General features: G+C 38.1%; 1 protein-coding gene across 1 annotated transcript; it reads left to right on the forward strand.

Annotated features, from left to right (window-relative positions):
- The first annotated feature begins 1,472 nt into the window (after positions 1 to 1,472).
- Positions 1,473 to 11,810, forward strand: C7BH14orf28 (chromosome 7b C14orf28 homolog). The gene is made up of 5 exons (XM_025392214.1): positions 1,473 to 1,734; positions 4,652 to 5,176; positions 7,447 to 7,536; positions 8,632 to 8,766; positions 9,921 to 11,810. The coding sequence occupies exons 2-5, from the start codon at positions 4,653 to 4,655 to the stop codon at positions 10,102 to 10,104; spliced, it is 933 nt and encodes a 310-aa protein (XP_025247999.1). The 5' UTR covers positions 1,473 to 1,734; position 4,652; the 3' UTR covers positions 10,105 to 11,810.
- The last annotated feature ends 2,004 nt before the right edge of the window (positions 11,811 to 13,814 follow it).

A 13,814-nucleotide genomic window follows, 5' to 3' on the forward strand; every position in this document is an offset into this window, starting at 1 on the left:
TGTTTGTGAATTATCCAAGTATTCAAGGAATCCATGTTTCCCTCAGCTAGCTGAGACTCGGCAGAGTTTAATGAGCAATCTCAATACTATTTTCCAGAAATGGTGTCATCCACCATATTATGGCTGTTTTCAGGAAGAGAATGACCTAATCAGTATAAAATGAACTCCATGTCTTGTGAGGGATTTATAATTAAACACATAATCCACATTTACAAACATTTTTAAAGGGCTTTTCTACCTGTTGGATAGGATTAATATTGAGAGTGAATTTTTGCAAGTTTTCCAACACACTAGTTTGTTTAATCTCTAAGAGCCTCAGTTTTCTCATCTATAAAATACCGTAAGAAATAAGAAAAAACAGGAAACCAAAAAGAGCAGGCTTTGCCAGAACTATTAATTATTCTTTTTTGGGCACAGCCAAAACTCAAGAAATGGATGTCTCTCTTCCATTTCTAGACTTTTTTAGACAGATCCATGAGGAAGTTTCCCTCCATAGCTTTGGCCGACCATCACACTGGTCAAGAAGGCATCCAGCTTCTTCCAGGCTCAGCCTGTGACTGAGAACCACAGTGATTCACTAGGACGGCCCTGAGCTCTCTCATCAGCCCTCATGAGTTCTGAAGATTAGAGCTAACTTTCCAGACCCTCATTATTTGTTGAAAGGCTAGATAGGGAAAAATCTCAACCAGATCTCCATGCCTACTTACAAGCAGAGGTAGTTTTTGCTGGGTGGCATGTATTCTCCAGATGCAGAGCCATATAGGGCCTTGCCTCTTTATGGGAGATACAAAAACTAGGCCCTAATGAACAGAAATAGTGGTTGAGCCCACAAACTAGCATTAAGTTGTACTAACTTTAATTTCCAGCTCTGTCACTTGCTGTGTGGGACCTTATTATCTCCCAACCCCAATTTTTTCAACTTTACAATGGAATTAAAGCAATCTAATTTTTCAAAATGGGGTTAACTTTCACTGTAAATTACAGCATATTGGCCAATAATTAACTTGAACACTAAAGCTGGCATTTAACAGATTAATTAAACTGTTTGCTAAGTAAATACTTAAATCAAAAGCTTAAAAACCTGTAATTTACTGAGAAAACAAAGCTTTCTTTCTCGGTTAAGAATCTGAGAAAACAAGACCCAGAAGCAAACTAAAATCAAGTCCTAAAATGGTACAAACCTCAAAAAGCCAATCAGGTTTGCCAATAAAGCTCCGCCTCCGTGCAAACCCTGCCCACTTCCGGCTTCCCCACCCACCTTCTAACACTGGAACCCCGCCCCTCTCTGCGAGGTCCCGCCCCCCACACCTGATCCTGGATCCCATTGGGCGAATCTGGATGCTGTATACACACCCGACACACGCACGTTAGGCTGGGGCGTCTTCGCGCTTGCGCAGCTGCGCTGTCAGGCGGCTGGAAACGGGGGGGTTGGGGGGAGGGGGCGGAGGTCGTGCCGAATCTTCCTCCGTAATAAGAAGCGACGTGTCCCGCTGTCCTGGCTCCGTGGGTCCAGGGGGATTGGGCCTGGGCGCTGGAGCTGCTGTGGCTCCCGCCGCAGCGGGTGCCATGGAGGCCGTGCCAGAGCCCAGAACTCACGCCGGGGGAGGCCGAGACAGCCGGCGGTACTCATAGATGAGGCGGCGGCGGCGGCGGCGGCAGCAGCCCGGGCTCTCCATGAGCAGGCGGCGGCGGCGGCGGGTGCGGCGGCACCGGCGGTTTTCGGTCCCCGGGGAGGTACGAGGAGTTGGCTTCCTGGTGGACGGAGACTGGCCGGTGTGAGAACGCCTTCCGCGGCTCGGCCCTCCAGCCCGTTTGCCCGCAGTCCTGAGCACTCGGCGGGGCACTGCCCGGACAGAGGCGGGGGCGCCCAGCCGACTCGCGGGCCCCTAACTCGGAGACCCGCCCGCCTCGGTGCCAGGCCTCCCGGGCGCGGCTGCCCAGGGCCAGGGTGGGCGTGGCCGGAGCGTGGGGGCTCCCCGGGGGCGCACGCCTCGCGTCTGTCTTGCTCCTGTCCGGAAGCCCTGCGCTGCCGGGAGTGGTGGCGCGTGGTTGTATTTTTGAGGCGTATTTCGGGCTCTGATTTGAGAGGGGACCTTTAGAACCCCTGAGTCCTTAGGGAGTCTGGCATTCAATGCCTTGGGCAGGTGGTGGGGTCCTCACAGCTACCTTGGGGTACCGATTGCCTCCCTTGGAAGTCACCACGAAAGAAAGATGTGTTGCCAAAGAAATAGAGGTCGGGAGAGTTTTCCAGGTTTATTCAAATTGGAGGGCCCGTTGAGCCTGGAGAATAAAGCCAGTGGAATACATCCTCCAGTCCTTCCAATTACAGTTCCTAGCTAAACAGCTAAGACAATTTTAAGTAAAGCTCTTTACAGCTATCTTTCCATCATTTCTCCCCACCCCCCATTTTTATTGCTATTTACTTTGGAATAAATTACCAAGTTCATGATGAAACTAGTATCCTCTAGTTCTTCCAAACCTTCCCTCCTCCCGTTTTTCCCAGAGAAACACTGGAGTTTCATGCCATATATATCATTATAGTTTAATTCTCTTAGAGTGTAACTATTGCTTTACAGAGCTAGTTACACTTCATTTGGTCATGTCTAAAGATAATTTGAAGAAAATATCCTAGAGATTTATGCTTCCTTTCCAATGCACTATTTTAGGAATCTGAACTCAGGCTCTTTAAGCAATCTTAAACCTTGCTACAGAGTTCTTTGAAATTCAACGGAAATAAATCAAACCATAAAGTTGTTTTCGTTTATTAAAGTATTTGAATGCCTAATTGTGTTTTTAAAATATTTGTAAGCAAAACGTGTCAGTTTCTATTAAGAAGAAACTGAGTTTGTGTTTTCCTAGGCTACAGATTTGCCACACCCTCTTCTTCCTCAGTGGATGACTAGAATCAATGTGTTGGCCAACTAGATACAAACTTACACTCTTCATACTAAATATAGTTACTGGATATTTTAGAGTCCACAATGTCTTGCTTCAAACTGAAAGCACTGTGTTCATGTGTGTTTAATATATTGCAGAAGTGAATTTTTACTCGTGTTGCAGAATGTTTTGAACTTAGTTTCTTACACAAATAAAACACGTAGGACTGCAGCTTTATTAAGTGTTGAGTTCATGTTGTGTTGGGGAGGATGCAGCACTTGAAAAGATGGTCAAAATAAGACACTGATCTCAGTCACTCATTTCTCTGTTTCCGCTCCTCAGATGCCTCCCTTTTTTCATAACAATACTTCTCCACAAAAGTAACCTTGGAAAACATTATGATGTTGTTAGTTTATTTGCTTGTCCCAAGTAAAGTGAAGGAGTTTTTTCAATACAATGGCAAAAAGAACTCATTTCTTTCAAAAATATGTGCGCTATGTAACATACATATAACACAACATGTTTATGAAAATACTCACCGTGGCTTTAAAAACAAAGTGCCTAGTGGTCCTCAAGATTGGGGGAAAAGTGCCAGTTTGAAAAGGGAGGATGCTTTGGTTCATTCCCAAAACATGCATAGAGAATAATCAGGATATTTATCAAGTTCTGAATCAGATCTTCATAGCATAGCCTCTGTAGTTAAAAATTATAGTATATCTAAATTGCACAATTAATAGCACAATTCTCAGTTGCACATAAAAATCCCAAAGTAATTAGCAATATTAGCTATGCTACTATTCACTTAAGATTGATTTCATGATTACTCCTCATGCTGTCTTTCAAAGCTAAATGTCAGAATTAGTCTTAGTCTATATAGCAACAGGAATTTTTTTTTTAACATAGTTTTTCTATACAACAGATAAAATATGTAGTATAGTTAATACAAAGATTACGGAATAGCTATTATTCTGTACCCCCAATTAAGAGATCCCATTATATTAGTTTCTTAAATGGAACCACCCATATTAACAAGAAAATGAAGCAAGCACAGCCTATATTTTGGAAGGAGGAGGAGGTTTACATTAGGAATATGCCTAGCCAAACTTAATTTATGTTTTTAATAGCTTTATTTTCATTTAGGAATTTTTTTTTTTTTTTTTTTTTTTTTTTTTTGAGATGGAGTTTCACTCTTGTTGCCCAGGCTGGAACGAGATGGCGTCATCTCAGCTGGTGCAGTCTCGGCTCACTGCAACCTCCGCCTCCCAGGTTCAAGCGATTCTCCTGCCTCAGCCTCCTGAGTAGCTGGGATACAAGCATGTGCCACCACGCCCAGCTAATTTTGTATTTTTAATAGAGATGGGGTTTCTCCATGTTAGTCAGGCTGGTCTTGAACTTGCGACCTCAGGTGATCTGCCCACCTTGGCCTCCCAAAGTTCTGGAATTACAGGTGTGAGCCACCACACCTGGCCTCAGGATTTTTTTTTATTACAGGGTTTCCCTCTGTGACAGATAAAATCTGCAATGTAATTGATATAAAGACTATCAAATGGCCATCTGTACCTCAAAAAAAGACTGAAACTTCTTAAATGCTCTTTCCAGAGAGCATGCATAGTGCCCGAAAAGTGGCTTATTTAAATTTTTTTGCTATGTTGGGAGGCCTAATAACACATTTGATTTGAGTCTTTAGATAGATTTATTTTCATTTAAACATATTATGCATTTAATATGCAAAGTTACAAGTTTATGTGTTCTGTTTTAAACTTTTAAAATGTAGGATGAAGACACTGTTTGAAGAGATCAAAGCATCAATTAAAAATAACTATAACCAAGATCGATCATTTTGGAGGCCTGTTCTTCCTTGGGGGGGTGTTTTTACTATCAAAGCTGGCCGCAAAGCAGTATCCTGTACACCGCTGTATGTTGAAATAAGACTGAAAAATACCTGCACCATAGATGGATTCTTGATGTTACTATATGTCATTCTTAATGAAAATGAAAATTTCCCTAGGGAACTCTCTCTTCATTTTGGTAGAGAGTTTGTAGACTGTTTTCTTTATTTAATGGACACCTACAGTTTTACAACTGTGAAGCTACTTTGGATTTGGGACAAGATGGAAAAACAGCAATACAAATCTGAAGTCCATAAAGCTTCATTAATCATTGATTTGTTTGGGAATGAGCATGATAATTTTACGAAAAATCTTGAAAATCTCATGTCTACCATTCAAGAGAGTTACTGTTCCAACTGGCGATGCCCAACTCGAGTGCAGGAGGATCAGCAGCGCACAATTAATATAAAGTAAGTTGGTCTAACATCTGTTTTGTCACTTATACTTTTTTTTTAATGAATGTTGCTTTAGATATGTAGTCGTGTACCCCATAATAACATTTGGTTCAACAGAGGACCACATATGCCATGCTGGTTTGTAGGATACTGTGTATTTAGTATACCTTTCTATGTTTAGGTACACAAAGACCATTTTGTTAAAATTGCCTGCAGTATTAAGTACAGTAACACGCTGTATGGATTTGTAGCCTAGGAGCAATAGGCTTTACCATATACCCTACGTGTGTAAAAGGTTATAAATCTAGTTTTGTGTAAGCACATTCTAGGATGTTTGCACACTATGAAATCATCTAAGGATACATTTCTCAGGGAATGTGTCCCCATTGGATGACAAATGACAGTATTGCCAAAGTACTCGTTAAAGTACAGAGCCTTTATAATTACTTATGCATGAAGCAATCACACAAATGCAAGATTCTTCTACAGGTCCCCTGAAAACAGTGTCACAGCCGGTTACATCCAAACATCTTATAATTACTTTACAAAACCAGCTGATAACCTTGTCAGTAGCAAAGTAATGAATTAGTATGAAAAATACATTACTCTTACTTGAATTTACTAATATGACTATAGATGATTCTTAGTGTCACAAATTTAACCTCTTTAAGAGCGCTTTATACTGTTTTGGAATGTTTCGCCCTTTCAATAGGTCTTTGTCAGGAGGGCTAGTTCCATATGAACAAGAAAATTAAAAATATTCTTTCATATCATGGCCAAGACATAATTATAGACAGAAAGCCAGAACTTGGCATCTCACACGTGGAGATGTGGATGTAAGCAGCTTTTATTTTGAACAGAAAAGGTGCAAGGAGCCAGATGAGTGTTTTTGGCTTTCAGAAAAAAGGCAGATCTCCCACCTGGTAAATGATAGGGACAGAGTCCAAATTGGCAAGCCCTAGTGGAGTGTTGGGAAACATGAAAGCCTCCAAGGGACATGAGCTGGAAAGGGGATAATTGCCAGTGGAAGAAAAACAGACCCAAACACATTGTTGGCAGAAAGGTATTTGGCCCTATGGTCCAGAAAAACAGCCTGATAGATTGTTCCCATTTGGAAATGTACCTCACATACCCTAATTTGTTAAACTTATATTTATCTGAAATATATTTTTTCTATTTTCCTGCATTGCTAATTTGAAATATCTATCAGTGGAAATAATTTTCAAGACATAAAGACAACTCAGAAGTGTTGCAGTGATCATAGCTCACTGCAGCCTTGAACTCCCGGGTCAAGTGATCCTCCTACCTCATGCCTCACCACCTCAGCCTCTCCAGTAGCTGGGACTACAGGTATTTGCCACCATGCCCAGCTAATTTTTTTGGGGGGTTTTTTTTTTTTTTTTTTTTTTTTTTGAGACAGGGTCTCACTCCATCTCCCAGGCTGAAGTATAATGGTGTGATCACAGCTTACTGCAGTGTTGACTTCCTGGGTTCAAGAGATTCTCCTGTCTCAGCACCCCCCAAGTAGCTGGGACCAGGGGCGTGCACCACCATGCTCGGCTAATTTTTGTATTTTTTTCTAGAGATGGGATCTTGCTATGTTGCCCAGGTTGGTCTCAAACTCCTGAGTCACCCACCTCAGCTTACCAAAGTGCTGGGATTACAGGCGTGAGCCACCACACCCAGCCTAATATCTTGTTTTTTTAAAACTAGTTTCTTTTCATCTGTAAATATTTTGAAACTATAATGACAAATTTATAATTCTATATTATATTGTGTACTATTTAATAAAATATTTTTCATCATACTCTATAACTTTTAAGGTTTTGCCTACTTTTTTAAAAATCCTATATTTAAAGCAACCTCTGAAATAATGTAGAAAAAAAATTTTTTTAACAGATCAGGTACCTGAGGCCAAGAATGATTATTACTTACATTTAATCAGGTAGCTAATCAGCTGCTCCCCTGATTCTGGGTCCTAGTTCCTTCCCACGAGACCCGATTGCCTCTTTTGAATCTTCTCACAAATGTTTCAGATTAACGTAGCAGCGACTGGATATATCAGGATTGTTTCTACAAATGTATGTTTCTTTGAAAATTTCATAATTAGTGTTTATTGAGTTCAACTGGTTACTATCTGCAAGAAATTCCAAATGTGTAATAGAGGTTATACTTGGTATAATTGGTTTTGCTAATAAAGTACTGAGCTGTAAAATTTGTTATAATAATATATTAAGATATAAAATGTTGAAGCAGTTCTTACATGCATTTGAAAATTATTGTAGTCCTCCCCAAGAAATTCCACATGGAAACTTGATAAGGCTGGCTGTGGATGAGTTATTCTGTTCCAAGATTGGACTCTGTGAAGAGCACGGGTGAGTATACAATAGACATTTAAAATGACAATATGTGTTTATAAGGAAACGTAGGAAGATGTGCTCCTTGAAGTACTTTATGAATCTTATTAACCTAGTTTACTATGACATTTTACAGTGTTTTTGTTACGGAGTATATCACTACATAGAATATGGTACTACAGCTGATTGATGAATACAAAGCAAATACCTTTTCTTTTTCCCCCCCCACTGCTGAGTAGGTACAGTAAAACTTTGGTTAACCGGAACCCAGCTAATCGGGACCCTCAAATATCTGGATTTTTTTCTACACTCCCCATTTAGGAGAAAGAGGTAAATGACAACTAAAAAACTTAACCTAGTAAAAGTTGAGAGAAGCAGAACATATTCATCCCAATCTCTTAAAATTTTCTGTGACTACATTATTGTATAATGAGAATTAATATTTAGAACGATGATCTTATAGCTGATTAATTACAAAAGGAAAGATAAAAATACATTCTGTTAATTTACCTATTAAGTCCAGAAAGTGAACGAATATATTGTAGCAACAAATACTGAAACAGATGGTTTTCTGGTTAATTTGGTTTAGTTAATAATGTTTGTTAATCAGAATACTGTACCCTGAGCATTCCGGTTAATCAAGATTTTACTGTATAATTCAACTTCTTATATTCTGATCCATATACTTAATACCTCATAATATGAGGGAACAGAATTTGTTCATGCTTATAAAAGAGTCTAATGGCAAAAGGAAGCAATTAGAGTCATATTATTTCCCCTCTCCGTGATTATTTGAAACCAGCATATAGAGTGAAATATAAAAATGTTCATATCAGTTCTGCAGAGTTATGCTTTCATTGGCTTATATAGAAATAGCTAGCATTTCCTGGAGTTTTAAACATATCATTTCTAGTGTAAGGAACACAGCTTATAAACTTCTGGAACTATTAGGTGATACAAGGTAGTAATTACCCTATACCTATAGATATTAACCATTACCTATACCTATAATAGATAATTATAAGAAAATTAAAGTCATAAAGACAACTCTGAAGTGTTGAGAGGCAACTTTGTCCCAAGTGTAGTAATGTTCATGCCTGTTTTCTATTTTAGGTGTGGTGGCTTAAGAGAATTTTCCCAACGAGTTTTCTGCCATGGGGCACCCCCTTTTGTTGTCTTAAATATGCAGCATTGGAAATCTGAAGATCTGGCATATGTACCCTATTACTTGGATTTGTCTGATCACAAGTAGGTGTTTTTTGTTGTTTCTTTATAAAACTAATAAAAAAAGTTATCCTGTTACATCATGATTTTGACTAGCCCGTAAGAGATATTGTTGAAAACGATCATATCTGCCTCTAAATTTATATATTCTGAATAGAATCAGAATTTATTAGACGGAGTCAGTTACTAGCAGTGCACATAGTGGGTAGGTATGTGGACTGTAGAATAGACAGAATTGAATTCAAATCCTAGCCCCATCTTTTATAAGTTAACTTTGGGTCAACAACTTAACCAGTTTACATATCAGTTTTCTTATCTATAAAACAGAGATGATGGTATCAACCTAATGCATTTATTGTAAAGATTTAATAAGCACATACTAAGTGTTTAAGATAGTGCCTGACACATAATACTGGATAGTAAGAGTAATAGCACAATATTTTATTCCTGACACATACTGGCTAATATTTGTATTTCAAGTCAAAGAAGTGTGTAGTAGCCAGGCGTGGTGGCTCAAGCCTGTAATCCCAGCACTTTGGGAGGCCGAGGTGGGCGGATCACAAGGTCAGGAGATCAAGACCAGCCTGGCTAACATGATGAAACCTTGTCTCTACTAAAAATACAAAAAATTAGCCAGGCGTGGTGGCGGGCACCTGTAGTCCCAGCTACTCAGGAGGCTGAGGCAGGAGAATGGCGTGAACCTGGGAGGCAGAGCTTGCAGTGAGCAGAGATCACCACTGCACTCCAGCCTGGGCGACAGAGCGAGACTCCATCTCAAAAAAAAAAATAAAGAAGTGTGTAATAGTATAGTATGCAGGTGGTCATCATTTAAACATAAAATATTACTTATCACTATAAATAAAAATATCTGCATACAAATCAGGACATAAAGGGTTCTTTTAACATCTTCCCTGTAAAAGTTTTCTTATGTATGTGTTTACTCTTTTTTAAAAGAACCATGCAGGTTATAAGTTCATCTGTTAAAATATGTTTTTAAGAAATTCTTAATTTCCACATTTCCAATTATATTACATGATCTATAGAGATGGATATCTTTTTCAGGGAACAGAATACAAACAATGTCGATGTTTTTGTACCTTAGTTACGAATTTAAGGAATGTTTATCTTAAAAACAAAGTATTATAATTTTCTCCCATACTATGTTATTTAATTTGCAGGTATTTGTTGGAAGGTGCCACATTATTTAACAAAGAGGAACATCATTATTCTGCAGCTTTCCAGATTGGTGGACATTGGATGCACTATGATGGGCTCAGAAATGTGAATTTAATTTTGTTAAATAAACCCCCAGAGTTTCTCCTCTTGTCATCATTGGTTTATATTCGAGCAACAGAGAAATAAATACAGACTGATGCTAAAAGTTGTTTTCCCTCCTGCCCATGCTCCCCCAGATGAAGGGCTTTTATTTTGTGTATACTTGGTATCCAAGAAAATAGTTCAACTATACTAGTTTCAGCAGTGTATTTTCAGTGTTTAACCCCAGGTAAATGTTTTATATAGAGGATCTATGCAAAAACTGTAATTTTTTTTTTATATTTCCTGAGTTATTTTTATATGAGCATATTTTATGTTGAAATAAAAAGTATCTTGTGGCCTTTGTATTTTTTATTTATATGTACCTCAAAGATTTTTACAATTCTGTCCTTGAATTCAAGAAATACTTTGTCATCTGAATTCTAAATTTTTCTTTTTGGATATTCAAGTAAAACCTAGGTAAGAGTATTTTAGTTTATGTAATTTAACAGTTCAAAATATATCTGACTGTATTTCTTTGCCCTACCTCACTATAATCCGAAGTGCACTATTTGATCTAGTATGGATTTGAATGTATAATTTATTGATGGCTTAGTTTATTTGTTTGATTTGCCCAGTATCCCTGCAGCAGTTTTTAAAAAGTATGAGAAATTTTTCAGAGCTTAAACTATTTCTTTATAATGGCAAATTACTTTTAACTATTTCCTAAAGTTTTATAAACCTGCCAGTGGATTTTAAGTGATAGCTAAGCTTCCAAGCTTAATTCAGGTTGTTACAAATAAATTATATAACTATCCTAAGTGTTTATCTTATAATTAAATGTAATTTGAAATGCTCTAATATATTTGCAGATAAAACAACTATAAACAATATTAGGCAACTGGATGTTTACTAGTGTCGGACTAGCAATAGAAATGCACTTTAAATATATATTTAACGGGAAATGTGTGCCTGGAAATATTTCTTTTCCTAGTGAAGTTTTATATTGACACAGAGAAAAGAATACTTAAATTTTTGGAGGGATGTCTACTGGCTCCCTTATAAGTAGTGATTGATAGCATGCGGCTTTGACTTGCAATACAAATCATTAGGATTTTATAGGTATCAGAACATTACGTTTCTTTATAAAGACCGTAAGGTCACTCTTCTTTTTGCAACTTAAGGGAAAAAATAAAGATTCTCAAGGGAAAATACTTTTTGAAATTTATCACCATTTTAGTGTTTACATTTCAATAAATAGTTCACTTCAGGTTTGGGATTGAGATTAGTTGCAATATATTTAGAAACTTCTACATGACAGCACAGATCACTGCCATCTGCTGAATTGCTAAAGTGCTTGGTGCCATGTTGAGAAAACTTACCCGAGAATGGATAAATATGGGTGAAACATTACCGAGAATGCCTCACGTTAGCAAACACTATGAAAAGTCTTGTTTATATATTAAACTTATTTTACAAAAAAAAATTCACCCCAGGATTTATTTAGATGGTTTCCCAGGTGTATCTGAATAGGATTTAATTTAGAGTAAACTTTTCTGGGGACACCTGATTGCATGAATTGAAGTATACAATAACACGAATATTAGAGTAAACATAAATGGTGTCATTAACAAAATTATTCCTAATGCACATTTATTCTTTTAGGAAATGCACTTTTTTTGGAATACTAGTGTATCATGAAACAATGACTTACCTACCTCACAGGGTTGTTGTGAGGATTAAGATGTTTGTTAAAATCTTGACTACCTTGAACATGCTAATAAAAAAATTTTTTTCTACCTCTTTTATTTGCAGGCAAGGCTCCCAGATTTTCTCTTACTAATGAACTTTGCAGATTTTAAAAAGTTATTTAGGCTGTAACTCATATCACTGATATATTTAGTGTGTAATGGAAATTGAGTATTCCTTCTTGACCCCAGGTTGAGGCTTAAGGAGAACAGATAGTTTATTTTTATGGTAGCAGTTAGTTGATAGAAATAAGAAATTATCCCCTGCTGACCAAACAGTGAATAGAAAAAGGATAAAAAAAAAAAAAAAAAAGAATTAACTAGATTATCTACGGAATGTGAAGGTGAGCGTATGGAAAATTCTTTGTAATTCTATAAACACCCTTAGAGAAATCAGAATAATCTATTGGTGAGGAGCTAAAGATATGAGGTAATAATCAGAATATATATATACACACATATGTATATATATACACACATATGTGTATATATATATACACGTGTGTGTGTGTGTGTATATATATATATATATTTTTTTTTTTTTTTTTTGAGATGGGAGTCTCGCTGTCACGCAAGCTGGAGTGCAGTGGTTACATCTTGGCTCACTGCAGCCTCCGCCTCCCTGGTTCAAGCAATTCTCCCACCTCAGCCTCCCTAGTAACTGGGATTACAGGTGCACAGCCACCACACCTGGCTAATTTTTGTATTTTGAGTAGAGACGGGGTTCCACTATGTTGGTCAGGCTGGTCTCAAACTCCTGACCTCAGGTAATCCACCCTCCTCAGCCTCCCAAAGTGCTGGTATTACAGGCGTGAGCCTCCGCGCCCAGTACCAGAATATATTTTTAATCAATATACCACAAACCACTACTATACCTACAGGGTCAGCAAAAATAATTTTAAAACCTTTTCTACAATCTGGCATAAAGAACAAATAAGCAAATTTAACAAGGAGTCTTCAACTAGCTTCAGCAAAAGAAACCATTTCTTCTTTAACTTCTGCAAATAATCTTATTCCTTCAAAGTAGTTTATAATAATTTATAAATTATTAGAGTTTGTTTAAACTGTCACTAGATCTAATCCAATGAAAGAGGAAGAGAAAGGATAACTGACTACCACAGGCATTCTTACTAGAGTGAGTCCCATGTTCTATTTCTTTCCTAAAGTATGAGCAAACTATATAATCAGATGACTACTATGACACATAAAAAGCTATACATGGCAGGGCATGTGGCTCATGCCTGTAATCTCAGCACTTTGGGAGGCTGAGGTGAGGGGATCACTTGACTCAGGAGTTCCCTGGGCAACATAGGGAGACCCCATCTCTACTAAAAATACAAAAATCAATCGGGTGTGATGGTGTTCACTTGTCGCCTGTAGTGCCAGTTATGCAGGAGGCTGAGGTGGGAGGATGACTTGAGCCTGAGTCGGAGGTTGCAGTGAGCAGAGATCACTGGAGCAGCCCGAGCAACAGAGCAAGACCTATCTCAAAAATAAATGAATAAAAAATAAAATTAAAATTAAAAAAAAAAAGAAAAGCTGTACATGTTGAGCATATGAAAAATTTAGTTTTGTTTATGTGTTTGTTTTTTAGATGGAGTTTCGCTCTTGTTGCCCAGGCTGGGGTGCAATGGCACGGTCTTGGCTCACCGCAACCTCTGACTCCCGGGTTCAAGTGATGCTCCTGCCTCAGTCTCCCAAGTAGCTGGGATTACAGGCATGTACCACCACGCCTGGCTAATTTTGTATTTTTAGTAGAGACGGTGTTTCTCCATGTTGGTCATGCTGGTCTCAAACTCCCGATTTCAGGTGATGTGCCTGCCTTGGCCTCCCAAAGTGCTGGGATTACAGGCGTGAGCCACCACGCCCAGCCCAAAATTGAGTTTTATAATGATTCAGTGACGTTTAATTATTAGAAAACAACTGTAATGTACTATAAGGCAGAAAGGGTAAGAAGTTCATGTAAAATGATTGTAATTAATATTACTAAACTACAGCCAAACCAAACATTTAAAATTTTAAAATTTTCTCCTTTTCCTTTGTTGATGCCCTAGCATTTAAAATCAGCAT

The sequence above is a fragment of the Theropithecus gelada genome, chromosome 7b (assembly GCF_003255815.1).
Source record: "Theropithecus gelada isolate Dixy chromosome 7b, Tgel_1.0, whole genome shotgun sequence".
Taxonomy (NCBI): domain Eukaryota; kingdom Metazoa; phylum Chordata; class Mammalia; order Primates; family Cercopithecidae; genus Theropithecus; species Theropithecus gelada.

Bases quoted from the DNA above. Each gene is read 5' to 3' on its own strand.
- C7BH14orf28 (XM_025392214.1), top strand. From the start codon at position 4,653: ATGAAGACACTGTTTGAAGAGATCAAAGCATCAATTAAAAATAACTAT. The intron at 7,537-8,631 runs GTGAGTATACAA...TTTCTATTTTAG, and splicing joins GGACTCTGTGAAGAGCACGG to GTGTGGTGGCTTAAGAGAAT. The intron at 8,767-9,920 runs GTAGGTGTTTTT...TTTAATTTGCAG, and splicing joins TTGGATTTGTCTGATCACAA to GTATTTGTTGGAAGGTGCCA.